Here is a 25,567-nt window from a genome sequence, read left to right on the forward strand (position 1 = left end):
GATAAAGGCAATTACTGTCTCGGTAGCTATCTCTATTTATCTATCTACCTATCTAAAATGCGCACTCATACATATATATAATACTGTGTATATATTTATATTAGGCCATGGCTGAAATGTGTTTCTTTTTGAGACAGTCTCGCTCTTTTGCCCAGGCTGGAGTGCAATGGCACTATCTTGGTTCACTACAACCTCCTCCTCCAGGGTTCAAGTGATCCTCCTGCCTCAGCCCCTCGAGTAGCTGGGACTACAGGCGCATGCCACTATGCTAAGTTTTGTATTTTTAATAGAGATGGGGTTTTGCCATGTTGGCCAGGCTGGCCTCAAACTCCTGACCTCAGGTGATCCACCTGCTTCGGCCTCCCAAAGTGTTGGGATTACAGGCGTGCGCCACTGTGCCCGGTGGATGACTGGAAGGCTGGAGGTCCCCGCCCTCACCATGGCTACATCAGGTCAGGAACTAGCTTCCAAACTTGCCTTGTGCTTCCTTTGATGCCACTGCTCCCTCAGCTGGGCTTTCTCCCTGCTCTCTGCCACTGAAATCCTCCAAGGCCCTGACAAGGTACCACATCCCTTCCGGAGTGTTTCAAACTTTCCCCTTGTGTGTGATCCAAAAATGGTGGTTTGATGTCTTTATATTACTTAAAACAGCCTGCCTTGTATTTTGTTATGTCTGTACACTGAATTCTTAGACAATGAGTACCTGAAGGGCAGGGTGGTATCTTACCCATCTTTGGATCCTCCGAAGGCCCAGAGGTCTAGTGAACCTGGTTGATGCTAAATAAATGTCTGCCCAACTGAACATTTTCTGTGTCTCCTTCCAAGAGTATCTTCTCGTGTTCCTCCTCCAATTTTCTTGACCATAGCCCCCAGCAAGCATAAGATCTGTGTCCCAGGGTAATGTTACCTACAGTGATGACTCTAGAAGCCAGTCTGTTCTGCAAGCTTTCACCTTTCTTCAGGAGCAACAAGAGAAATAAGCATACGTTTTTATTCATTTTTAAGATGTCTTCTTTATTTGAGACGATGTTTCTCCTGTATTTTTGGTGTTAAGATGTATTTTGGGGAGCAATACTGACGATATATAATAGTTGGTTTTTTAGTATGTGTGCCTATTGTCCTTATCTGACAAAATAAATTGGCAATTCTGTGTTCATCTTTTTTTTTTAAAGTTAAAAAAAATTACTGGTTGCAAACTCCAAAAGGCAGAGAATCAACTCCCTTTCTGGGCTGGCTGCAAGTAAGTTCACTTTCTTAAAGAAGGAGCTTTCTTCTCTCACCGCAAGGGCTGCTGTTTATTCGTCTGCGCTGCTCCTTGGACGTTTCCATTCTCTTGGTCCTCAAGATGTGAATCATCCTTTTTTTTCCGTGGGGGGAAGACAGTGTATCTCTGGCCCTTTAAATAGGGGCGTGGTGAAGAGGCGCGGACCGCCCCAGAGGAGGAGCGGTGCGAGGAGGAAAGCGGAAGCGCGGCGGGCAGTGGTAGTTAGTGCGCGTGCGTGAGGCGAGAGCGGGGCGGGGGTGGGCGGTCACGTGGGCCGGCGGTCCTGGGCCGGAATGGCTGCAAGCTCAGGTAACGAATTTCCAGGGAGCGGGCCCGTGGGGAGGAGACAGGATTCAGGGGCCGTATTCAGGATGGGGGGAGAGCGCGCCAGAGGTCTCCGAGCGTCGGTGCCTTCCCCTGCGCGACAGCGGCGTGACCTCGGGGAGCGGACGGAGCAGCGTCTGCCGGCCCACGGGCCGGGCGGGGTTGATTCTCGAGTGGAGGGGCGTGTCCTGCGTTGGGCCGGAGCTGGGTCGGGCAATTTCCACTTACTGGTTCCAAATGAATGTGAAAATTCAAATGGGCTTCAGTAGAAAGGGGTTTATTGGCTCCAAAGCTGGAAGGGGCTGAGGTCTCACTAAATCCAGTGACTGCAGTGATGTGCTTGTTATCTCTCCCTTTCTGCAGAGGACCCGTAACCCCCCAGTTCCCTAGCCCCTTCGCGGCTGTAATTGCAAGCCTCATTCTGTCCCGTTACAGTCATGCGACGATTAGGCTGAGGGAGTGGCGCGCCGCGCCCCCGACTGTGAGCCTAGGCCGCGGGTGTCATGCCCCTCCCCACTCCCTGGCGGGAGAGGTGTAGCCCGCCTGTCGGGCCTGGGGAAGGGGTGTGGACCCCTTCATCCTCCAGGGACCGATATCAGGGTGCCGGAATCTGAGGCTGAGATGGGACGTCTGCCTCTTGGAATTGTTGCGCACCCTGTGAGGCTGGTTCCAGTTTGTCTCCACGTGCAAGGTGTGCCCCAGAGTGAGGGCAGCAGGGTGAAAGGTGGGCCTCCAAAGTTCGAGGCTACTCCTGTGCCTTGGCTAGTTCTCCGTGCGTGGCCCCTGAGGAAAGAGGGCAACAGCTGCTCAGAGTGTTCCGGTGTACAAAATGGGTATGCTTCATAGGATAGGGTGGGGGGGAGGTGGGATCCGTGAGAGGTTCCATGGCCGTGGGTTATCAGGAATAGCTAGCTGGGGAGACTTCTTTAAATAAGCAGGCCCCCTCCACTTCTTAGATTATTGTTAGAATGAATAGGAAGGCCTCTGTCTGCTGCACCATCCACCCTCTACTTTCCCCTACTAAAAAACCTGAAAACCTGGCCCTGAACGGTGGCTCATGCCTGTAATCCCAGCACTTTAGGAGGTCGAGGCGGGTGGATCATGAGGTCAGGAAATCGAGACCACCCTGTCTAACACGGTGAAACCCCGTCTCTATTAAAAACACAAAAAATTAGCCGAGTGTGGTGGCACGCAACTGTAGTCCCAGCTATGCAGGAGGCTGAGGCAGGAGAATCGCTTGAACCTGGGAGGCGGAGGTTGCAGTGAGCCGAGATTGTGCCACTGCACTCCAACCTGGGCAACGGAGCAAGACTCCGTCTCAAAAAAAAACAAAACAAAAACCCCAGACCCAAGCAAAACAAGCTGGATGTTAGCTTCTGGCGCTAAACCTTGTTCCAGATGTCCGTGTTTGGGAGATAATTACATGTTAATTGTCTGTGTATATCTATGTCTGCCTGTGTGTGTTTGAGGTATAGCTAATGTAAATGTGGTTGGATAATCTGCATATGTTTGTATAAGGCATGGCTTTTGTTCATGGTTAAATTTAAGCACAGAGTAGATATTGAATTCTCTGGCTATAGCTGGCCTGTTCCATAGAATATGCAATAAAGGTAAATGGAAAAAAAAAAATCGTTGCATTCTTGGGCTTTATATGGTCAAAAAGGCATATGTGAGAAAATTCTTTACAGAGCTCTAACAGTAATATGCTGATTTTTCTTTATATTTGACATATTTCCTTTGTATCTGGACCGTTGGCATATGGATGTTTTCTGTCTTCCAGAATATCGGGACATGTTGGTGATTCTTAGCTGTATCTCACTATTCCATTGACATTTCAACCAGTGTGACACAAGATGTTAGTTATGTATGTGAATGAGAAGTAAGATCTTTTGAACTCAATAAAGTATGTTTAACTTTGGATCTGTTGATGGCTTTCATAGAGTTTAGATGATACGTTCTCTTGATCCACAGCTTTAGGTGTCATCTGTACAATTGGTACATGTTATATTCTTAACTGAATCTTGAATGAAGGCATTAGCCTAGGCCTACACAGAGCCAGGAAGATCCCAGTGGAACGTCCTCAGAGGCAGTAACAGACATGGAACTGTCATCTCTTATGATAACAGTGCCTTCTGGAATACCTCCTGAAGGACCCACCTGAAGCTGTTTTATAGCTTTTTAATTTTTTAATAAGTAGATGAATAGACTCTAATGATAAAAAGTATAGGACAGTAAATACATAAACCAGTACTCAGTTTCCTATCACGTGCCACGTAGCGCGCGTAATTGCGTGTGCGCAGCGTTATCCTGCCGGCAGTACGGGAGGTTTGCTTACTCCGGCACCACCGCAGACGCAGGACTGATGCGTTGCGTTACAACAGTTCTGATGTCACTGGGCTCTAGGAATTTTTCAGCTGTATTATGTGTAATTTTACCGGACCGTGGTTGTATATGTGGTCTGTCGTTGATCCAAAACGTCTTTTCGGAGCATGTGACTGTATATAAATGCGTAGAAGATGTGACTGCAGATGACTCCTGTGTTATGTCATCCAAGATTAAGCACCCCAGACTAAAGAGCAAACTCCTACCTCTAGTATTTACAGTTCCAGAAGGACCTTGATTGGCCAGTTGGACATAAGAACGTGATGTGCCTACTCTTCCGCTCCCCTGGCTAGACAGATTCTGGTGGTTCTTGATTGGCAGCACCACCAGAATCACGTGGTTGGAATGGAGGAGAAGCAGCAGAGGTGCTGGAGTATTTTAGCCTTTGTTTTTTCTGTTGCAGTTCAGCAAGATGCTTCAGGTTACTTCTTGCTCTTAAAAAAACAAAGGATGTGACTCTGTATCCTTCTTGACACCTAACCAAGAGAAACTGAGATGATAGTTAATTGCAGTTTTATAAAGAAGGCCACCAACTGCTCAGCCTGTACCGAAGTGGAATCCTTTCTTTTGCGCATTTAACTTACAAGAATTTACCTGCATCAGTTATGTGAAGAAGAAAAGGGAATATATTTCATTCTACACAAGGCCTGGTGCTTTTTAGGAGGAGTTCTTTGGGGTTGAAGTGGATCTGGGAAGAGAGATTCTCGTAATAGTGGAGACAATATTACAGAATCCGGAAGTGATCATTTTTCTCTGTTATTCATTTCACTTATTACCTCATATACGTATTGATATAAAACTGATCAACAGGCGGGGCACGGTGGCTCACACCTGTAATCCCAGCACTTTGGGAGGCTGAGGTGGGCAGATCACGAGGTCAAGAGATTGAGACCATCCTGGCCAACATGGCGAAACCCCGTCTCTACTAAAAATACAAAAAAATTAGCTGGGCCTGGTGGTGTGTGCCTGTAGTCCCTACTCAGAAGGCTGAGGCAGGAGAGTCACTTGAAATCAGGCGACGGAGGTTGCAGTGAACGGGAATTGTGCCGTTGCACTCCAGCCTGGTGACAGAGTGAGACTCCAACTAAAAAATGAAAAAAAAAAAAAACCTGATCAATAAAGTTAGAATTTCTACATTATCTAGATATTTGTAGACTTAGTTCATATTATTGTTTTGTATATTGTGATAGGGGATTAGATTTTTCTTTTCTAGACTGGGAGCTCCTTGGGGATTGTGACTGACAATTCATGGTGGTAACTTAGCACTGTATACAGGAAGGTCTTAGGCACTGTTCCTTCCCCCACTCTTCTTTTTAACATTTTTTATTCTGTATGTGCTTATGGTCACTCTTCTCATTTATGTGTTCACCAAAAGGACAGAAAGGGAAACAGAGGTTTGGGCTTTTTCGCTGTGGCAGTTCCGGTACTGTGAGCTGCAGTTACCTAAACGTGCCTTCTTGGAAAGAAACTCCAGGGTCAAGTAAAGCAGCGCATCCCAGTAGATAGTAGCATTGCTCTAAGTAGGGTCTGTATCTAAAGGCTGTGAGTAAGGTGAAAATTGAGTACCCTCAAACCACTCCGAGAGGGAGTCATATCTGAGCTGGACAAGCGGACTCTCAGGAGGTCCAGTACAGCCAGGTATTGTTTTTCCATGTTGGAGCTGCATGGTGCGTGTGATGTTGAATGCAGATGAAGTGAATTGCTCGTGTGTGAGGCGGGTGAGAACCGAGACAGCACAGCCGCTGACCATCTCCTGTGTTCACGGTGAAGCAAGTAGTTACCGAGTGGAGGTATGCAGTCTCTTGCTCTATGTGAATCGTTTCTTTTTCTCTCTGTCCCGTTGCTGAAGATAATAGAGGAATTCCAGTAAATTGAATGGAAGTATGGTACATTTCCACTGTATTCATCTTGGCCTCTAGGCTGAATTAATGCGAAAGAACATAAAACATCTGACATTGTGGGGTTTGCATCATGTTATAAATGAACTAAATGATGTAAAAATATCTCTCCTAGATGCAAAGAATGGAACTTGCACAGATGGAGGTGTCTTGGAGTAGTGTAACTAACCATACTTTATAGTAAATGACCGGAACTGCTATTTGAGGTTCTGGAAGCTAGTGATGCAGCCTTGCCTGGCTGTTTACCTAGGGAGGGAGGAACAGGTGGATGGGTAGACAGGTGGATTGATGGATTGATTAGCTACTGTGTAACATTGGCACTGGGAATAGAATGGTGAACAAGGCAGATCTGGTCTTTGCTCTCTCATGGAACCTGCATTCCAATTTGGGGCAAGGAATGGTGGTTTAGACGATGAGGAAATGATGACAGTGTGGTAAGTGTAGTAAAGAGGAGAACAGTGCTGTGAGTGCGTATTAACTGGGAACATAGCCTGGTTGAGCAGGGCAAAAACAAAGGCCTTTTTAAGGAAGCAGTGTTTTAGCTGATAGTTGATAAATGGGACCTGCAGTGGTCGACAAGCCTGATTATATATAAGTAGAATTCAGTTATAACTTGGCTTACTTATTATGGCATAGATTCCTGTATGTGTGAGTCAAGTGTTTTCCTCTGGAGCTTAACAATTACAAGTAATAACACTGATATATTTAATTTGCAGCACAAGATGTTATTCCTATCTCCTAGTTCCTGTGTTAATCAGACATTTTTAACTGTCTACCTAGCTGTGCAAGCTGGTGAGCCCAGTGATGTGGAATATTCAAAGAAGCATGGCCCCATTTTTATTGTATAGCTGGGGAGAAAAGACAGTCACGTTGTAAGTTAGCTAATGAATCAGTATGAAGAAAGAGCCAAGTCACTGTTTTAAAAGAAGACATGTTTTCTGAATTCAGAGGGTGGCTAGGGAAGGAAGAGGTCATAGGTAGATCCAGTCTGAACAGTGCCCAGAAGGAAGGAAGTTAGATAAATATAGAGAAAAAGGAAAGGAAAGGGAAGGTAAATCAGCTTGAGCAGACACGGAAGGAAAGTGGAAGCTATTCTTGAAGGACTCTTAGTGCAAATAATAATTTCAGTTGTGAGGGAAGGAGGCCGAAGGATCAGCTCATGTCATATCTGGAGTCACAGGCTTAGAATTTGGGATTTCATCCTGGAGGCTTTGGGGAGCTGTTAAAAATAAGTCCACCTGTGCCAGGTGCGGTGGCTTACATGGGTAATCCCAGCACTTTGGGAGGCTGAGGCAGGCAGGTGGTGTGAGCCCAGGAGTTTGAGACCAGCCTGGCCAACATTATCTCTACTAAAAATACAAAAATTTAGCTGGGCGTGGTGGTGTGCATCTGCAGACCCAGCTACTTGGGAGGCTGAAGTGGGAGGATTGTTGAACCTCGGAGGCAGAGGTTGCAGTGAGCTGAGATCGTGCCACCGCACTCCAGCCTGGGTGACAGAGGGAGACCCTGTCTCAAAAAAAAAAAAAAAAAAAAAAAGTTAGTTTTGCCAGAGAAAGGTAATATAAATCTCATAGAAGTTAACCCACTATTGCATTTTTTTTTTCCTTCACAAAACAAAGGAATGAAGAGAAATGTTTGGATCGGGAAGGCCCAAAATAAAGTTTACATGTAATGTTGTTGCTATATTTTGTGATGTCTCTTTAGCATTATATAGTAAATAAAAACTTGATTCTATTTCATTGTAATGTGAAAAAGTATCTCATATGACACTTTTAGGAGGAAAATAATGTCAGAGAATTAAACAGGACCCTGGAGCTTGAGAACAGTTAGGAATAAATGTTTGCCAAGGTGAAAACTGGTGAAAGCTGGGAATGGTGGCACAGGCTGGCAGCTGCAGCTACTTGGGAGACTTGAGAGGGTTGCTTGAGGCCAGGAGCTTAAGGCTAACCTGGGCAACATAGCAAGATCCCATCTCTCAAAAAAGAGTGGTGCAAGAATTCCACATTAACCTGGCCTAATATAGGTCACACATTAGAGTTCTTATTCAGCTAGCCAGTGTCATAATCAAGTCATTGCTGTTTATATGGTACCTATCTTTTTTTAATGGTCCTTGAATCTATTATTAATTGGTTGGGAATAACAAGAGGAAATAACTGATAATCTTATGTCTGAATTATTAAAATTCTCGTTTATCAGCACTCAGAAGAGGACAGTATACTGGGTCATTGCAATTCCATGACATATATTTCCTATCCGATTAATCTGATTTCATTCTAAGAGAGAGTAAGAGATACTTGGTGTAACTTGCACTTTGTTATATGCAGGTACTGTTTGGTACGGTGTCCCCTAAGAACTATAAAAACGCTAGCTCACATGATGGTTGGGTGAAGAACTAGTTGTAGAATTGCATCTCAATAGGAATTTATGAGTGGTTCATTATCAGCCTTTGTACTGGGATAACATTTATGTGATATCTGAAGCAGGACCTGTATCTCAAGTGTGAAATATTAAGCATCATATAAGAACCATTTCATCATTCGTGCATATGTGGAAATGAAGGGCTTGCTTAGTAAACACATGGGCAACACCAACCCACAAGGGCAGGGTTAATATTTCAGAATGTTGGATATGGGACCAGAAACATTAATTTATATTTATTAGTACAATTGACCCTTGAACAATGCAGGGGTTAAGGGCAGCGCCCCCTCAACCAGTGGAAAATCCAAGTACAACTTTTGACTCCCCAAAGATTTCGCTACTACTACCTACTGTTGACCAGAAGGCTTACTGATAACATTAACAGTTGTTTAACACATATTTTGTGTGTTCCTTTTATCGTATACTGTATAGTTACAATCAAGAAAGCTAGAGAAAAGGAGATACTAAGATTCTAAAGAAGAGGAAATATACTTGCTTTTCATTAAGTGGAAGTGGGCCATCATAAAGGCCTTCATCCTTGTCTAAATGTTGAGTAGGCTGAGGAGGGGAAGGAGGGGTTGAACTCGATGTCTTGGGTGGAAGAGGCAGAAGAAAATCCACCTGTAAGTGGATTGTTGAAGTTCAAACCTGTGTTGTTCAAGGGTCAACTGTCCATTTCCTACTGTTGCCATAAATCACCATAAAGTTAGTGGTATAAAACAACGCAGATTTATTTTACAGTTGCATACTTCACAAGTCTGACCCCAGTCTCACTAAAATTAAGATGTCAAGACAGAACTTGAGTCCTGGAGGCTCTAGGAGACAGTCTGTTTCCTTGTCTCTCACAGCTCCAGAGGCTGCCTGCATCCTTAGCTCCTGAGCGCCGTTCTCCACCTTCAATGCCTGTGACATGGCGTCTCTCTGATGCTGCATCCTTGGCTCCTGAGCGCCCTTTATCTTCAGTGCCTGTGACATGGCGTCTCTCTGATGCTGCATCCTTAGCTCCTGAGCGCTGTTCTCCATCTTCGATGCCTGCGACATGGCGTCTCTCTGATGCTGCATCCTTAGCTCCTGAGTGCTCTTCTCCATCTTCGATGCCTGTGACATGGCGTCTCTCTGATGCTGCGTCCTTGGCTCCTGAGAACCGTTCTCCACCTTCAGTGCCTGTCACGTGGCGTCTCTCTGATGCTGCATCCTTGGCTCCTGAGCGCCGTTCTCCACCTTCGATGCCTGTGACATGGCGTCTCTCTGATGCTGCTTCTTGTGTCACATCTCTTTCTCTGGCGTTCTCTTCTGCCTCTCTCCCGCTTTTAAGGACCTTTGTGATTATAGACGCACCCAAATCATCCAGAATAATCTTCCTGTCGAGTCTTAATTTAACCTGCAAAATCACTTTTGCCATGTAAAAAAGCATGTTCATAGTTTCTGGGAATTAGGACGGGCATTGTTGGGTGCCTTTATATTACCTACCACAGGTAGATTCCCAGCTCAGGTACTTTCTGAAAAATTCACAGAAGGTGCTCAAGTTGAACTCTCCTTTTAAAAAAATTTGATTGGCAACTGATGCAAATTCTTAAAAAAAAAAAAAAAGATTTGAGCATGATGACCTTTTGATTCATCAGGTCTATTTGGGTTGGAAAAGCTTACTGACTAAAATGAAGAAAGGAGTAACTGCTGGTAAGGGACAAGAGAGAACTTGGGAAGGGGACATAGGTGGCATCACTAGTAAAGTGTAGACTGATGTTGATGTTAAAAAAATCCATGATTAGTTAGTCACATGAGACACTTCTGTTGTAATTCAAGTTTTTATGAATTGTCTCTGATGCTTTGGCGGTAGCTGTAATAAGACAAAACCCCGACCATTCAGCTCATGAAGAACTGCTGTGATATCAAGGACATTGTTCTGATATGCTTAGCACTGGCTAGACCTTTACAGAAATAGTAGATTTTGTCTTAGAATCTTGAGAAAAATTTGAAAATCTTGAGGTTTTAAATATAATAGCTAGTATCTTTTGAAAATTATGTCCTGAGATCCTTCTAAATGCTTATATCATTTGTTCCTCACAGTAGCCCTGCAGGATAGGTAGTTGCATTCCTGAGAGTCAGGACTGTCCATTTTAAGTGCTAAAAGAAAGGGGGACATTGGGAGAGCGTATGTTGGCTTACATAGCCAAACTGCCAGAGGCTATGGGCAGAGCTCACTTGATAGAAGACTACAGTCTGAGGGTTGAATGATGTCAGGACTCTCTTCTCTACTTAGTTTTTTCTATAGGTTTCATTCTTTCCAGAGAATCTGTACCTAGAACCTAAGTTCTGTCAATAAAGGTAGGTCTCCAGTGACAGATGCATAGTAGGTGTTTAGTGGATGTGTGTTAAATGAATGGTTTCCTTTCTGCAGAAGAGAGTGGGTGGGGAGTGTGGGATCTAATGGAATTTTGACCGTCAGCCTCTACAAGAAGCACATGGTTTGAAGGAGCCCTTCCCAGAAGGAGGCGCTATTCTGAGCAAACAACACAGATGTCCACAATATTCCATTTACCAATGGAGAAGTAGAAGGGGTTCAGAAAAAGTAAACAAATTGGCCAAGGTCACAGATGGGAACTCCTAAAGTCCAGATTCAGACTTGATTTGTGTATTTTATTTTTGGGGGTGTTGGGAGGGCAGGGAAAGGTGTTTCTTTCCTGGTCATTTCTAAGAAAAGTGGCCACAACAGTAGACCTGAGTTTAATAGACTCTGGCTTATTTATGTTCTTTCCGCTTTGCCACCACATCTCATCGGCAAAAGGAGCTCAGTGAAGTGAAGGTCAGAAATGGGGCAGGGTAGCTTGGCAGGATGATGTCTTCAGGGAGTGCTTGATACTTGTTCAGTGTCATGTTGGTGTTCAGAGATGCTAGATTGTTATATGGTCTTGGAACCTCTAAATAACTCCAGATATGGGATAAAAAGAGCTGGAAAAAATTGTTTTCCCTCTGAGTTATTTTGGAAAGTCAAATATAAAATATGAAACATTTTAGATTATTAAATCATTTAAATAAATATTATTTTGCTGTATGGTCTTTATACTATTTTTGAAAAATGCATAAGAATAAAAGTTAATAACTGTCTTTAGGAACCATTGAATGTGAATTAGATTGTGCATGTTTGTAAATAGTTCTTAAATAATTGTAACCATTTTTGCTTAGTGATGCAGATAGGAATTGAAAGACTTTATTAAAAAGTAATTTGTCATGAGCCAAGGTCTTTGAAGAAATGCATATAAATGTTAGTATTGCTACTGCATTTGGATTATTACAAAAGGAGCCCTGTATTTAGTACCTGATGTTGGAAAGATATTTTAAAATGTTGCCAGGCAGAGTCGCCTCAGTCATGTGTTCTAGGAATGTGTTTGATAGCGTGTGTTTTATAGGGCACAATCTTAGAGTCTATTTTCTGTAGCATGTGTAAGAAATTAGTCTGTATTTGGTAATATACCAAATAGTGTAGTAGCTAGAAAAGTTGGCTTCGGCTCTTGAAAAGTCAGTTTCATGAGTCCATGATTTATACAAAGTAACATTTCTTTTAATATGATAAAAATGAAACATCAAAGGAAGTGAAATTAACTATAGGTACTAAAATAATGAGCCTCATTAGATAAAATTGTCAGTGAATTTTTCCCATGTTGTTTAAAAACAACTAATCACAGTTCATTTAAATAAATTAGTTATTTCAAGCTGAGCACAGTTGGTACATGCCTGTATTCCCAGCTACTCAGGGGGCTGAGGCTGGAGGATGGCTTGAGCCCAAGAGTTGGAGGCCATCTTGGCAATATAGTGAGACTCCATCTCTTAAAAGAAATTAAGTGGCTCAGTAATTGTAAGCCTTTTTTTCTGCCTTCACTAACATGCACAATCTGTCATTACTAACATGCACAATCTAATTTACTAAGTAAGAGCAGCTCACTCCAGGGGAAAGGTGGTTGGTGGTAGTGGTGTTTATGCCCACGAAGGGCAGTATGTAGTTTGAAAGAGCTTTGCCCTGAGAGTTTTGCCAGTTATTTGGTACTGTGAAAAATATCTAGTTTAGAAAACAAAGTGACCTTCATTATTATTATTGTTAGGGCTTTGTTTCTGTCTTCATATTTTTGCTTTATTCTAAACAGTTAAAGCTAAATGGACTTTTTAAAGTTGGGTCACTTGTAGCCTAATTGAAACACAACATAAAATAATTTAAAAGCAAACTTAATTATTAAACTTAGGTTGTAAGTATATTTTTAGCTTTCTAGAACTGACAGTTTTGCAAGTAAACCAAATTATCTGTCATTTTTGAAATAAGAGTGATCTATTATTTAGAGCTGGGAAATATGAAATAAAAAGCTATATGCATTTCTAGTTTTCTTTAGTATTTCGTTTTTCCCTGAAAGTGTCCATGATTCTCTCTGACTAGCTCCCTTTTTAGAAATCTCTGGTAGGCTATGGAATTGTTTCATCTTGGGGGTCATTGTTGTTTCCTTTGGTAGATCTGAACTCTTAGGTTTGCTAGTGTTGTGTTAAATAACTAGTTGTTCATCCCCAGTGTCTGTGCTAAGCTCCCAGAGATGTCTCTGGCCCGGTGCAGCGGCAAAAACCAAAACTGCCTTATATGCTTATTTCCAGGAGAACCGGAGCACTACCCTGGGATTTGGAGCATAAGAAAGGCGTTAATTGAAGCCTTTGGCACCGGTTTACCCTTATGCTGTTAGGTAAATAAATCTAGGTACCAGGTCTGGTGGCCGAGCCTCTTAAGTCATCACTATCACCAGTTTCATGGCTTTGGGTGGGGGGGCCACTTCCCAGACTCCTCGAGCCCAAGTTAGGTGTTCCTCCTTTGTTCTCTCGTTGAAACCCTCTCCCAGTAATATGCCCTGTAGCCACTGTTGATTTTACTTTGCCTGCAATTAGATGATTAAGTGAAGTCTGACCAAGTAAATCTTTGGAATGTCCAATTGACAAGGAGGAAATCTAAATGATACTGGTTTTTTTTTTTTTTTTTTTTTTTTTTGAAAAGAGATCATCATTCAGGTCTTTCTGAGCTAAGGCCAAACAAACAAACAAAAAACGCTTGCTTTGATGAACTGAATACTGTTATTAAAAGTAAATATGGAAAGTGAACCAGACCATGAAAATGTGGAACAGAGCCTCTGCGCCAAGACTGCCGAAGAAGAGCTGAATAAGTCTTTCAATCTAGAAGCTTCACTTTCAAAATTCTCTTACATAGATCTGGACAAGGAACTGGAGTTCAAAAATGATCTGGTAAAAATTTCCACTTTTGTCAAGTGATGATGTTTAACCAGAGTTGGTTAGAGTATGCTTTATGACCCAGAGACTCTAAGCCTGTCATTTTTGCATGGGTTAATAGGAGTCTCTGTATAGTTTTTTTTTTTTTTTTTTTTTTTTTTGATACAGGGTCTCACTCTGTTGTCCAGGCTGGAGTACAATGGTGCAAACATGGCTCACTGAAGCTTCAAACTCCTGGGCTCAAGTGATCCTCCCGCCTCAGCCTCCCAAGCAGCTGGAACCATAGATGTATGCCACCACGCCCGGCTTATTTTTAATTTTTTGTAGAGAGGGTATCACAGTGTCACCCAGGCTGTTCCCAAACTCCTGGACCCAAGCAATCCTCCCTTCCTGGCCTCCCATGTGTATGGTTTTATGAGATAACATCGCCCTTCATTTGGATAGTCCATTACAGTTTATGAAATGATTTGATTCATGTTGTCATTTGAGCTTCACAACTCTCACAACACTCTGATAATCCGTTGTATAGGTGAAGACACTGGCATGCGGCTATGTTAAATGACCTCTCAAAGTCGCAGAGCCGGTGGTAGGTTTCTTATCTTGCACAGCATTTTTTTTCTCCCTTTGATTTAATATTATGTTAATGGATTTCTGCAAGTATGAGAATATTTAATGACAAGTTGCTTGACCTGATTATCTCTCCCCATAATTTATGAAATAACTAAGAAATGTGATGTCAGACTTTTGCTTATTGTTTATGACTTATGTCTAAACTTAGAAAATTAGGGGTTGTCTTAGATGTTGTTTTGTCATGTTTAAGAAAGCAGATGCAAAACTCTTTCAACAGAAGTTTTCTGGAAAGTAGGCTAGGCGCAGTGGCTCATGCCTGTAATTCCAGCACTTTGGGAGGCCAAGGCAGGCGGATCACTTGCGGTCAGGAGTTCAAGACTAGCTTGGCTAATATGGTGAAACCCGGTCTCTACTAAAAATACAAAAAAATTTAGCCGGGCATGGTGGCACGTGCCTGTAATCCCAGCTACTTAGGAGGCTGAGGCAGGAGAATCGCTTGAACCCAGGAGGTGGAGGTTGCAGTGAGCTGAGATTGCACCATTGTACTCCAGCCTGGGCGTTACAGCGAGACTCAAAATAATAATAATAATAAAGCTTTCTGGAAAGGGCTGTCAGGCTAATGTAGTTAGTGCATATTTGTCCTTCATAGTAACTGTGTAGAGAGGAAATGAAACCACTCTGTAGTCTTGACTTGATTATTTCTACGGATTTTTGAGTTGATTTTGTGATCATTTTGATGGTAAGTTTGTCTTTTAATTGATGTTGGTTTGAATCAATGAAAACTCCTTGCAATTATAAGGGGAAAGGCATCATTTTGTGAGCATTATTTTTTTTTCTTTATTTAGATTGATGACAAGGAGTTTGATATTCCTCAAGTTGATACGCCTCCAACGCTGGAAAGCATACTAAATGAGGTAAGTGAATATTAATGATTACTGTCATTTCGTGGCATGAATCTTAATACTTTTTGGGTTAGTTATCATACATGCACCCAGATGTGCACAATTCAGTAGGGCAGCCACTAGTCGTGTGTGTCGATTTAAATTTTAAATTAATTATAATCAAATAAAAAATTCCTTGGTTGCACAAGGTACATTTCAAGTGCTCAGGAGCCACATGTGGCTGGTGGCTGCTATGTGGCTAGGGGACAGCATAGATAAAGAGTATTTCTGTCATCACAGAAAGTTCTCTTGGACAACAGTAGTCTAGATTGGAGCTTCTCAAGGGCAGAAACCATGTCTTGTTCCTCTTTAGAATCTCCATGCCCAGCACAATGCCTGATACTTGGCAGACTTTAAGATATGTTTTATTGGGCCAGACGCAGTGGCTCACACCTGTAATCCCAGCACTTTGGGAGGCTGAGGCGGGTGGATCCACCTGAGGTCGGGGCCAACATGGAGAAACCCCATCTCTGCTAAAAATATGAAATTAGCCAGGTGTGGTGGTGCATGCCTGTCATCCCAGCTACTCAGGAGGCTGAGGCATAAGAATTGCTTGAACCCAGGAGGTGGAGGTTGCGGTGAGCTGAGATCACGCCACTGCAGTCCAGCCTGGGCAACAAGAACTCTATCTCAAAAAAATAAAAGAAAATATATTTTATTAAGTAAATAGAGATGCAAGATTTATGTCACTTTTGAAGTTTGTATTATGTGTTGCTAATGGTAAGTTTTCTCTACCACTGATATTCAAATAGCTTGCCCTCTGACACTAAAGAACATTGTGCAACCTTGTAATGAGCTTCATCACTCTTCTGTATGAAGAAAACCAATCTTTTATAGTTTATCTTATGATTACCATTTCTATTAAAAAGGTTTTCAGAGTTTTGAAATGGTGGTATTCTTTTCTCAGTTGGGGGATCAAAGGCTTTCTAAAGGGACTTTCTAATGTGAGAGTACGTGGTTGGTGAAGCATGCCTGTTTTATGTCCCTTGAATCTGCTGACAACCCTTCAACCCAGTCCTCTTCATCTTTTAAAAACTTGCTTGTGACTTCCCTTGGAGGTTTTAGCTTCTAATTTGAGGAAGACCTTGTAACATATAAATCTATTTCAAATCCACAGTTATGTTTTCCAAAAGATAAGGATGCAAACGTTCCCTGACAGAAAGGCCCATGTGTACCAGAGCTCCCAGTGAGTTGGGTCTCTGACTGTAGGATTTCTTTGCCCGTTCTTTTAGTGTTACAGGCAACACTTTATAGGACACAAATGTCTTTCTCTGTCAATTATATCTTTTATTTTTCTTGTATGGCTTTTATTTCTATGTTTTGCATCAGCTGGATGTTGCTGTTACTTTGAATGTATTTTATCTTTGAATGTGTTTTAACTTCAGAAGTGTTCTGTATGTTCTGTGTTAAGACTTAGGCATTTTTAGTTTTGACAAAGAAGGCTTTGGTCCATGAAAGAATATTCTGTTACAGTGAAATGTCCTTTATTTACTTTCTAATGTAGAGGAAATCTTTCATTTAGAGACGAGGAGATTAATTTTAGTCAATTTTGTTAAAATGGTCTTAATCACATCCTCATTTCAATTATCTTATTAAGTGTAAAATAAAAATCTTAGAGGATTGTGTATAAGGCCTTGTACATCATTATATAATATCAGCAAAGAAAACAACGCTCATCGGAATGAGCTGTAGATCATCATGAAGGAAAACTTCTTGCACAAGAACTTTCTTATCTGTGAGTAACAGTAAGGACAGTCATTAGTGGTTTACTAAGAAGATAGTACTGTTATCACCCTCAATAGTGGTTTGAGTGGCTAGTGTATTTGGGTCATGGTGTTAGATGTTGGGTTATAAAGTGCTGTATGACTGTCTCTGTGCTTGGGAGGGAAACGAGGCTGGGAACCGGCCAGCCTTTACACCTCCAGGGAACCAGGCAAGTCGTATGTGGAAGAAAACATAGTTCAAATTGTAGACCATCATAAAGACTGTGAGGGGACCGTGGGGAGTAGTAAAGAGAATGACTGAAGAAAAAGTGAAAAGGGCCAGAGTAGAAAGTGTAAATAAACCCTTTTCCCAGAATATGTGGATGCATATATTCCACAATGTTCATTAATACCAGCCTTAAGAGATACTGGGAAGAAGTGGACATCCAGGTTTTGTTTTTTTCTTTTTTTGAGATGGAGTCTCACTCTGTCACTCAGGCTGAAGTGCAGTGGCACAATCTTGGCTCACTGCAGTCTCTACCTCCTGGGCTCAAGTGATTCTCCTGCCTCAGTCTCCCAAGTAGCTGGGATTATGGGCACGTGCCACCACGCCTGGCTAATTTTTATATTTTTAGCAGAGACAGGTTTTTACCATATTGGCCAGGCTGGTCTTAAACTCCTGACCTCAAGTGATCTGTCTGCCTCGGTTTCCTAAAGTTTTGAGATTACAGGCATGAGCCATCATATGTGGCTGACACTTTTTAAAGTAGAAATTTAGAGATTACTAAGACATCCTAGATCTCAGAATTTAGGGTGTGAAATAATGTTACTAGGTATTGCCATCCTTTGAAACTATGCTTCTGAGATTTTTAATTTTGAAATTCCATTCTCTAACTATAACCCTTTTTCCCCATTCCCATCCATCGAGCTTGTTTTTTTGGCCTCATCAAGACCAGGTCTCTTGACTCTTTCTAATCTGCTAGTCTCCGAGAATAGCCTTGGGTTTACTTCAATGCTGCTGTTGAATTGTGCAGCCAGAAATTTCTTTCAAACTTTTTATTGAAGTATATCATGCATAGAGGAAGTTGTACAAATCATAGGTGTACTGTGTGGTGAATGTTTACAAACTGAACAACCCGTGTAACCAGAATCCAGATAAAGCAGCAAAGCATTGCTAGTACCCTAGAAGCTCATCCTGTGCCCCTTCAGTACCCAAACCCCGGTTAATTACCACTCCAGCTTCCACCAGCATTGATTAGTTTGCTTGCTTTGAACTTTATGTAAGTGGAATTATATAGTATGTTCTCTTCTGTTTCTGACTTCTTTCCCTCAATATTATGTTTTTAGATTTATTCATTTTTGTGTGTGTAATTAATTGTTCATTTATTCACACTGCTGTATAAAATTCTATATGAATATAGCATTATTTTTTCTACTGTTGATAAGTATTTGTGTAGTTTCTAATTTCTGGCTACTATGAAGAGTGCTGCTTTAAATTTTCTTATTCATTTGTTTTCGTGTATCCATACTTACACACATTTCTGGTTTTTGTTTGTTTTCATTGTTTTTTTTTTTTTTTTTNTATTTCGTTAACTACCACATGATTACTACAATGATTATTTGGTAAAAGATAATAATAATTATTATTTTTATTTATTTATTTTTTTTGAGATAGAGTCTCTCTCCATCACCCAGGCTGGAGTGCAGTGGTGCGATTGGGGCTCACTGCAACCTCCGCCTCCCGGGTTTGAGTGATTCTTGTGCCTCAGTCTCCCAAGTAGCTGGGATTACTGGTGTGCACCATCACCTGGATAATTTTTTACAATTTTTACTAGAGACTGGGTTTTGCAATATTGGTCAGGCTGGTCTCAAACTCCTGACCTCAGGTGATCTGCCTGCCTTGGCTCCCAAAGTGCTGGGATTACAGGCGTGAGCCACTGTGCCCAGCGTGACACACATTGCTATTGGACATATACCTAGGAGTAGAGTTAGTGGGTCATCAGACGTAGTTATATTTAGCTGTGGTGTTGACACAGTTTTTCAAAGTGGTGGTGTTGATACACATTTCCAGCAGCAGTATATGGGATTTCTGATTACTGTATCCTTATAAACTTTTGAACTTTTCTTTTTCACTGTCATTCTTAACTGGTGTGTAGTGCTATCACGTCATGATTTTAATTTGAATTTCCCTGAAGACTAATGAAATTGGGTACCTTGACATATGTTTTGACCATTTGGATATCCCTTTTGTGAATTGCCTTTTCATATAATTGGCCCACTTCTGTTGTTTTATTTTTTAAGTGATTTATAGGAGTTCTTTATATATGCTAATACAAGCCCTTTATTTGATATAATTATTGTATCGTCTTTCCTTCTGTATGTTACCTTTTCACTCTATTAATGGTTTCTTTTGAGGAGCATAAGTTCTTAATATAGTTCAGCTTATTAAAATTTTCCATTTGTGTGTGTGTGTCTGTTTGTGTCCTATTTAAGAAAATTTTGCCAATTCCAAGGTAATGATGATCTCACCCTATTTTGTTCTAAAATCTTCATTGTTGTTCCTCTGATATGTAGATCTGTAATTTTTGGGTGTGGTAGTGTGAGCTCCGAGCCAGCACGCTTTACTAAAAAGAGTAGTCTCATCTGGTGTCACCTTTGTTATAAATCAGGTGATCAAATGTGTGGATCTGAGTCTGTAGGTGAGTCTGTACTTGCCTCAATCTCACATTCTGGTGATTGAATTTTTATAGTAGGTCTTGCTATCTGGTAGTTTAAAGTCTCCAGCTCCGATGTTATTCTTCAAAATTGCCTTGTTTATTCTTGTGGTTTTTTTTTGCATTTTCATGTAAGTTTTTGAATTAGTTTATCAGTTTACACACACACACATCAGCTGAAATTTGAAAGGATTGTGCAGCGTTTTCACATCAGTTTGGGGCTAATTGACATTTTTACTGTGTAGCAGTAGTTTTAAATTCAGCCTTGACATCCTCACTTCTTTTTTCCCCTTCACTCTTTCTTTCGCTTATCCTGTAAGCCTGGCTTAATTCATCCGATCCATTTTCTTTAATTATGTCCCCAGGCTTCTTAAGACAATCAAATAACATTTTGATTGACTCTCTTGCTTAAGATCTTGATGCTGCTGTTCTTACTTCTCAATTATTTCCTTCCCTTTTCCTATAGCAGTTCTTCCAATCTTTACAGCACTCAAGCAACATAATGTCTTATTGCCAGTCCTAACCCGGTTCTTAGAAGACCTATGTGTAGAGATCTCTGGAAAGCAGTTGTAAATTTGTACCTAAACCTTGAGAAATGTTGATGCTAAAGACACAGATTTTGGAGTCATTAGATAACATGGTTCTTAAAGCTATAGATATGGATGAGCTTGCTCAAATAGGAAGTACGTGAAATAGGAAGAAAAGAAAAGAGCTTAGAATAGAATCCTGGGGGACAATCGTATTTAAAGGTTGGGCTGAGAAGAAGGTAGGGCATGTGACTAATAGGAGGACACATAAGTTACCAGAGAACCAGGAAGGAGAGATGTACCAAAAACCAAAGGAAAAGAAGGTTTCAAGATGGAGTGAATGAGCCAGGCGTGGTGGCATGCACGTGGAGCCCCAGCTCTGTGGAGGCTGGAGTGGCGGACTGCTTGAGCCCAGGAATTTGAAGCTGCAGTGAGCTGTGATTGCACTACTGCATGCCAGCCTGGGTGACAAGGAGTGGTCAACAGGGTTAAATGACACCCAGAGGATAAGAACATGCTAACAGAAAGCAGGCCGGTGGATTTGGCTAGTCACATCAGCAAGACCGGTAGGAGCTTGTAATGAGGGGACAGAGTTGAGGTAGTGAGTAGAGGTCACTCTCTCAAGCACATTGATTGGAAATGGTAAGTCAGAAGGCAGTCCAGCTGAAACACATGGTGAGACATCATTATCTGATGCCTTTGTCCCTTAGCATCAACTTGTGCAAAGCCAGGTTCCTCATCCTGCTTTATCTGCCGTTCGTCTGCTTTCTAATTTCAGCAAGTAGAGTCAGCTTTTGCTTAGCTGTTCAGGCTGGGAACCCTGTACTCCTCTTTGACGTCTCCCTTGCCTCTCCTCCCATCCCTGCCCCTACTGTACCCCCCATTAAAATGGTAACCAGAGACATGTGAGTTTTTCTCAGTAATGTGTGTCATCATTCCCTCTGTTGACCTCTTCTGCAGCTTCTTAGGTTGGGATCTCTTGTTTTTCCTTGATAGTGCAGTAGCCCTCTTACTGGTCCTTAAAGTCTTGTTCTCTCCCCTCATCCATTCTTCATACTGCCCCACTTCTCTTTCAAAACATGGTTCCCATCATGTCTTTCCACTTCTTAAAAATGTCAGTTGCCTTCCCACTGCCTACTATATATAGTATACTAAATATTTATTAAACGAGAACTGATTTTGTGTCAGGCTAAATTATACTAGGCACTAGGGGTACAATGGTGAACAGGATAGACGTGGGCCCTGCTGCCATCTAGTGTAATGGGATATAAGGCTTTTTGTGGTTTGCGTACCAGCTTATCTTCCTAGGGTCATCTCCACCTCTGCTTATATCCTCCAGACATTTTGGACTACTACTTTTTCCATGGGCAAAATCTGTATTGTGAAATCACTGTGTCTTTCTGTGCTGTTTTCTACCCAGAATGCCTTTTTGTGTATGCTTGTCTACTGTTTTTTATAGTAAACCATTTATAGTCAGATGGTATTTGTTTTCTTCAGATAAGCCATTGGCTGTTAGTTAACTGCCACATCATCTGTAAAAGCTTGATTTTTAAGAAATATTCTACAGTTAACGATAATCCACATAACTGCTCCTGCTTCTTCCTGCTACAAGAAAGAAGTTTTGGGGGTGAATTCTTTGTAGAGAGAGAGATCTATCTAGAATTTAATACTGCTAATTCTGTATGGTGCCTTTCAGGTCAATAAGAATGCATGGCATAGAGGTGAAAAGCAGAAATAAGCACTTGTGTGCTCTGCAGAAACCATTAATGCCTGGCTTACTTCATAGAGTATTTGGATTTTGAATGTATTGATTTATCTTCTTCCACTTTAGACTGATGATGAAGATGAGTCTTTTGTTCTTGAGGACCCTACATTGTTAAACATTGATACTGTTGATTCTCACTCCTATGATACATCATCTGTGGCAAGCTCAGACAGTGGTGACAGGACCAACTTAAAAAGGTAGGTATTCATATCAGTCATACTTGCTTACAGTTGAAGTATTTGATTGTTTCAAATGTACTTTTTAAAGTACAATATGGTCTGTTGAAGCCCTGCATGGGAAGGAGAAGGTCCACCTGTGTGGATATAATATTTTGAAGATTTTGACACCATTGAGGAAGAACGTAAAAGGGTAGGTGCTATGACCACCATCTGAACTCCCAGTAGGAAGCCATAATGATAGCCAGGGACTCCAGGAAGCAGTAGAGCCCTTGGAGGAAGCACAGGTCAAACCTGGCACAGTGTCTGTGGTGGAAACACACAGCTGGGTTCACCACCCTCCCGTTCCCTGCACCCGCCCGCACCTCCCTGCCACCTGCATTCTGTCAGATCTGCCTGCCTTCATTCTCTTGGAGTGGGTTCGGAGAATCACAAAGATGCCTAAAAATGTGGGAAAAGGACTTCTAACCCTAAGTAACTTAAATTTGGGCTGCTTCAGAGTTCTTGGAGAGAATATGAAAAGGAAAGAGAAGTAGAGGAATCATAATAGAAATACATGATTGAATTCATGTGTTACTTCAATATTGATAAAGTAATCTATTTTTCTTCTTCAGTTTTGCCTGTGTCGATGCTCTTTTCTTTGGGTTCTCTCTTGTGGGATAGGTGTCGTTGCTGGCTGTGTTAACCTGTTTGGCCCTGTGTTCTTCAAATAGATAAATGTTTTTGATGATCTGGTCACTACCTGCTTAAAAGATATGGTACCATCTTGTCGCCTGCATGATAAAGTCAGAGCTCGTGTGCGTGGCCTCAGTCTGGACTGTGCTCACTGTTTGACCTGGTCTGCAAGCACTCTCCCCTCAGGCCTCCTCGCCGTACCTTTGGTGTGTGTGCACCCCAGACACACTGCACACCTTTACACCTTCACATTTCTGCTCATGCTTTTCCCTGACAGACTCCTAGTCCTCCATCAAGGTCAAATCAGTCATCTCTCTCTCTCTTTTTTTTTTTTTTTTTTTTTTGTTTTCTTGAGACAGAGTCTTGTTCTTTCGCCCAGCCTAGAGTCCAATGGCACGATCTCGGCTCACTGCAACTTCCACCTCTTGGGTTCAAGCGATTCTTCTGCCTCAGCCTTCCGAGTAGCTGGGACTACAGGCGTGTGCCACCATGCCCCGCTAATTTTTTGTATTTTTAGGAGAGACGGAGTTTCACCTTGTTGGTTGGGCTGGTCTTGAACTCCTGACCTTGTGATCTGCCCACCTTGGCCTCCCAAAGTGCTGGGGTTACAAGCATGAGCCACCATGCCCGGTTTATCTTCACTTTTCTATAGCTATCCCTAATATCCCCAAATAAACAGAATTAAACTGTTCTTCATTTGCATTTATGTGGTACGTAATTCATATTTCTAGTCTAACATTTATCCTTCAAGAGTTATTTATCAGCCCCTCTAGCTAAGCTATGAGATCCTTGACAGTAGTAACTGTGACTTTCTTATTTTTGTGTTTCCAGAGCATACTTCTAGTCATACAGAGTCGTGCTCAGAAATGTTGGGTAAAAGTTTAACAGTTACTTTTTTGTATGATGATGAGTAGAGGGGGAATTTGAGGAGGTGGTTGGTTGAAGAATGAGAGGGTAGTCATAGGAGGAGCAGCGCAGGAAAGGTGAGCAACAGTAGGAAGGCAGCAGAGGTGATACGGACTCACAGGCAGGAGGAGTGCTCTGTAGGCAGCCTTCTGGAGAGCATCAGAACCTACTGCTGTGTTACCTAAGGTGGGCGTGGAGCAGTTTGAATCCATGAGAAAGGAATGGCGATTTTATTCATTTTCCTGCTTGTGCTGCTTTGAGGTTCAAGGTGGGTTTAATACATTTTAAGGTGGAATGGTTAGATTCTTCATACCTCTTTTAAAAACAGATCTAACAAATTAACATAAAGTGGTGTCTTCTGCTTTTTGTGTGTGTGTGTTTGCTTTCAAAGCATTGGGACCTTGCCTTTTCACTTTTTTTGGTCTGTTTTTAAATGTTTTCCTTTTCTTTCTTTCTTTCTTTTTTTTTTTAGGAAGAAGAAATTACTTGATTCTTTTTCACTCCATGGATCAGTTATGCGACATTCACTTTTGAAGGGAATTTCTGCCCAGATAGTGTCTGCAGCTGTAAGTATTCTGTTTTTTTCCCTCAGCTTTATAACCTGCAATGGCATAATGAAGAAGGAATGAACATAAAACAAAATACAGCACCTCTCTTGGCCTGAGGGTTCAGAAAAATACAGTCTGGCTTTCATGGTTTTTGTGTGATGATTTTTGACTCATAAGACGTGGCTACATGTCTTGACATAGAAATTAGTGCAGCCATGAAAATCAAGTTCTGCTCAGAATCTAGACTGTGCCTAAATGAAATATGGCGGTAAGCCGCAGATCAATACTGTCTGCATTTTCTTTAAATTCTTTTTCAGTTTAGTTGCTATCTTGTGTATTTGTTGAGATTGAGTGCTTGTTTTTTGACTCTTTTCATATGGAGAAGTGATTGATCAGAATCTTTTACAACTGAATGTTTTTTTTTTTGTATAATTCACAAAAGTATTTTCATGTACCTTATTTCATTTATTCTTACAACTTGAAAAGTAGGTAAAGCCGTATTCTGTTTTACAGATGAGAAAATAGCCTCAGAAAGGTGTTATTAATTTGTCTTAGATCATTCTGCTAGGAGGTAGCAAGGCATTTATTCACAATTGGGGTTTCTAACTTCAGCTGCGATGCTTCTGTTGTGAAATGGAGGTGGCATTGGTGAACGTGTCCAATGTGTGAAATGGCTGGAACAAAACATCTGTGGCCTTTTTTCAAAATTATTCAGAGCACTGGGTTAATGTAAACAATATTTAATGATCCGTAGACAGCAGAACTTTTCCTTTGACGCCGTAAGACTTTTCTTTTGACCTCGAAGCCTACAGTTTTATGTAGCCTTTCAATTTTGGTTTTCCTAAATTCAATGTATATGTTCTGTATATAATGATAATGACAGATTTATACTCCAGGAAGTTTGATGTGTCTTTATGTACTTTTTGGGGCATTTAATTGGCATTTTGCATATTCAAGTTGGATAAGAGATAAATCTTTGTATTTTTCAAGTGGTTGAAAGATTGATATAGAATTATAAGATACTATAATTGCACTTAAATTTTCAGGTTAATCAGAAAAAGTCCTTTGTACTTATACCAAAAAAAAAAAAAAAAAGTATTTACTATGACAGTTGGTGTATCCTGACCTAGCTCATATATCATGAAGTCAATTTAAATAGAGAGATGCTCAAGCCATGGAGAAAACCTGGGCAAGTGTTCTTCCTCTTTTAGATGGAGAGTAACTTATAGTTGCTAGAATGGGAACCACCTGTTGAGGATTACATTTCTATGACGTTTACTGAATTTAATCCTTATGTAGGTGATGAAATTAATTCCTTTCAAAATCAAGATGAACCAGAACAGTCATTTGACCCACCTGTGCAGTTTTAAAAATATTTTGAATAATGGAGACTGAGCTGAAACTCAGACTCTGAGCAATGATTAGATAAATCTGTTATTGCAAAGGGTTTCTCCTTCCCCTTGAAGAGGAGGAGAAATTCTAATAAATCCCAGAGTGTTTGCA

The 25,567-nt window shown here is 41.4% G+C and overlaps 1 protein-coding gene across 5 annotated transcripts in view; it reads left to right on the forward strand.

Annotated features, from left to right (window-relative positions):
- Positions 1-1,475: 1,475 nt before the first annotated feature.
- Positions 1,476-25,567, forward strand: part of VPS8 (VPS8 subunit of CORVET complex) — a 240,631-nt gene continuing 216,539 nt past the window's right edge. For 2 of the 5 annotated variants that reach the window (XM_017538380.2, XM_017538382.2), the window contains exons 1-5: positions 1,476-1,573; positions 13,310-13,554; positions 14,955-15,023; positions 21,826-21,956; positions 23,989-24,082. In XM_017538380.2, the coding sequence (XP_017393869.1) occupies positions 13,402-13,554; positions 14,955-15,023; positions 21,826-21,956; positions 23,989-24,082 (447 nt within the window). In that variant the 5' untranslated portion in view covers positions 1,476-1,573; positions 13,310-13,401. Of the gene's footprint in view, positions 1,574-12,918; positions 13,005-13,309; positions 13,555-14,954; positions 15,024-21,825; positions 21,957-23,988; positions 24,083-25,567 lie in introns of all 5 variants that reach the window. The other 3 variants (XM_017538381.2, XM_017538383.2, XM_017538384.2) reach the window with 3 other exon arrangements.

This window comes from Cebus imitator, unplaced genomic scaffold (genome assembly GCF_001604975.1).
Source record: "Cebus imitator isolate Cc_AM_T3 unplaced genomic scaffold, Cebus_imitator-1.0 Scaffold111, whole genome shotgun sequence".
NCBI lineage: Eukaryota > Metazoa > Chordata > Mammalia > Primates > Cebidae > Cebus > Cebus imitator.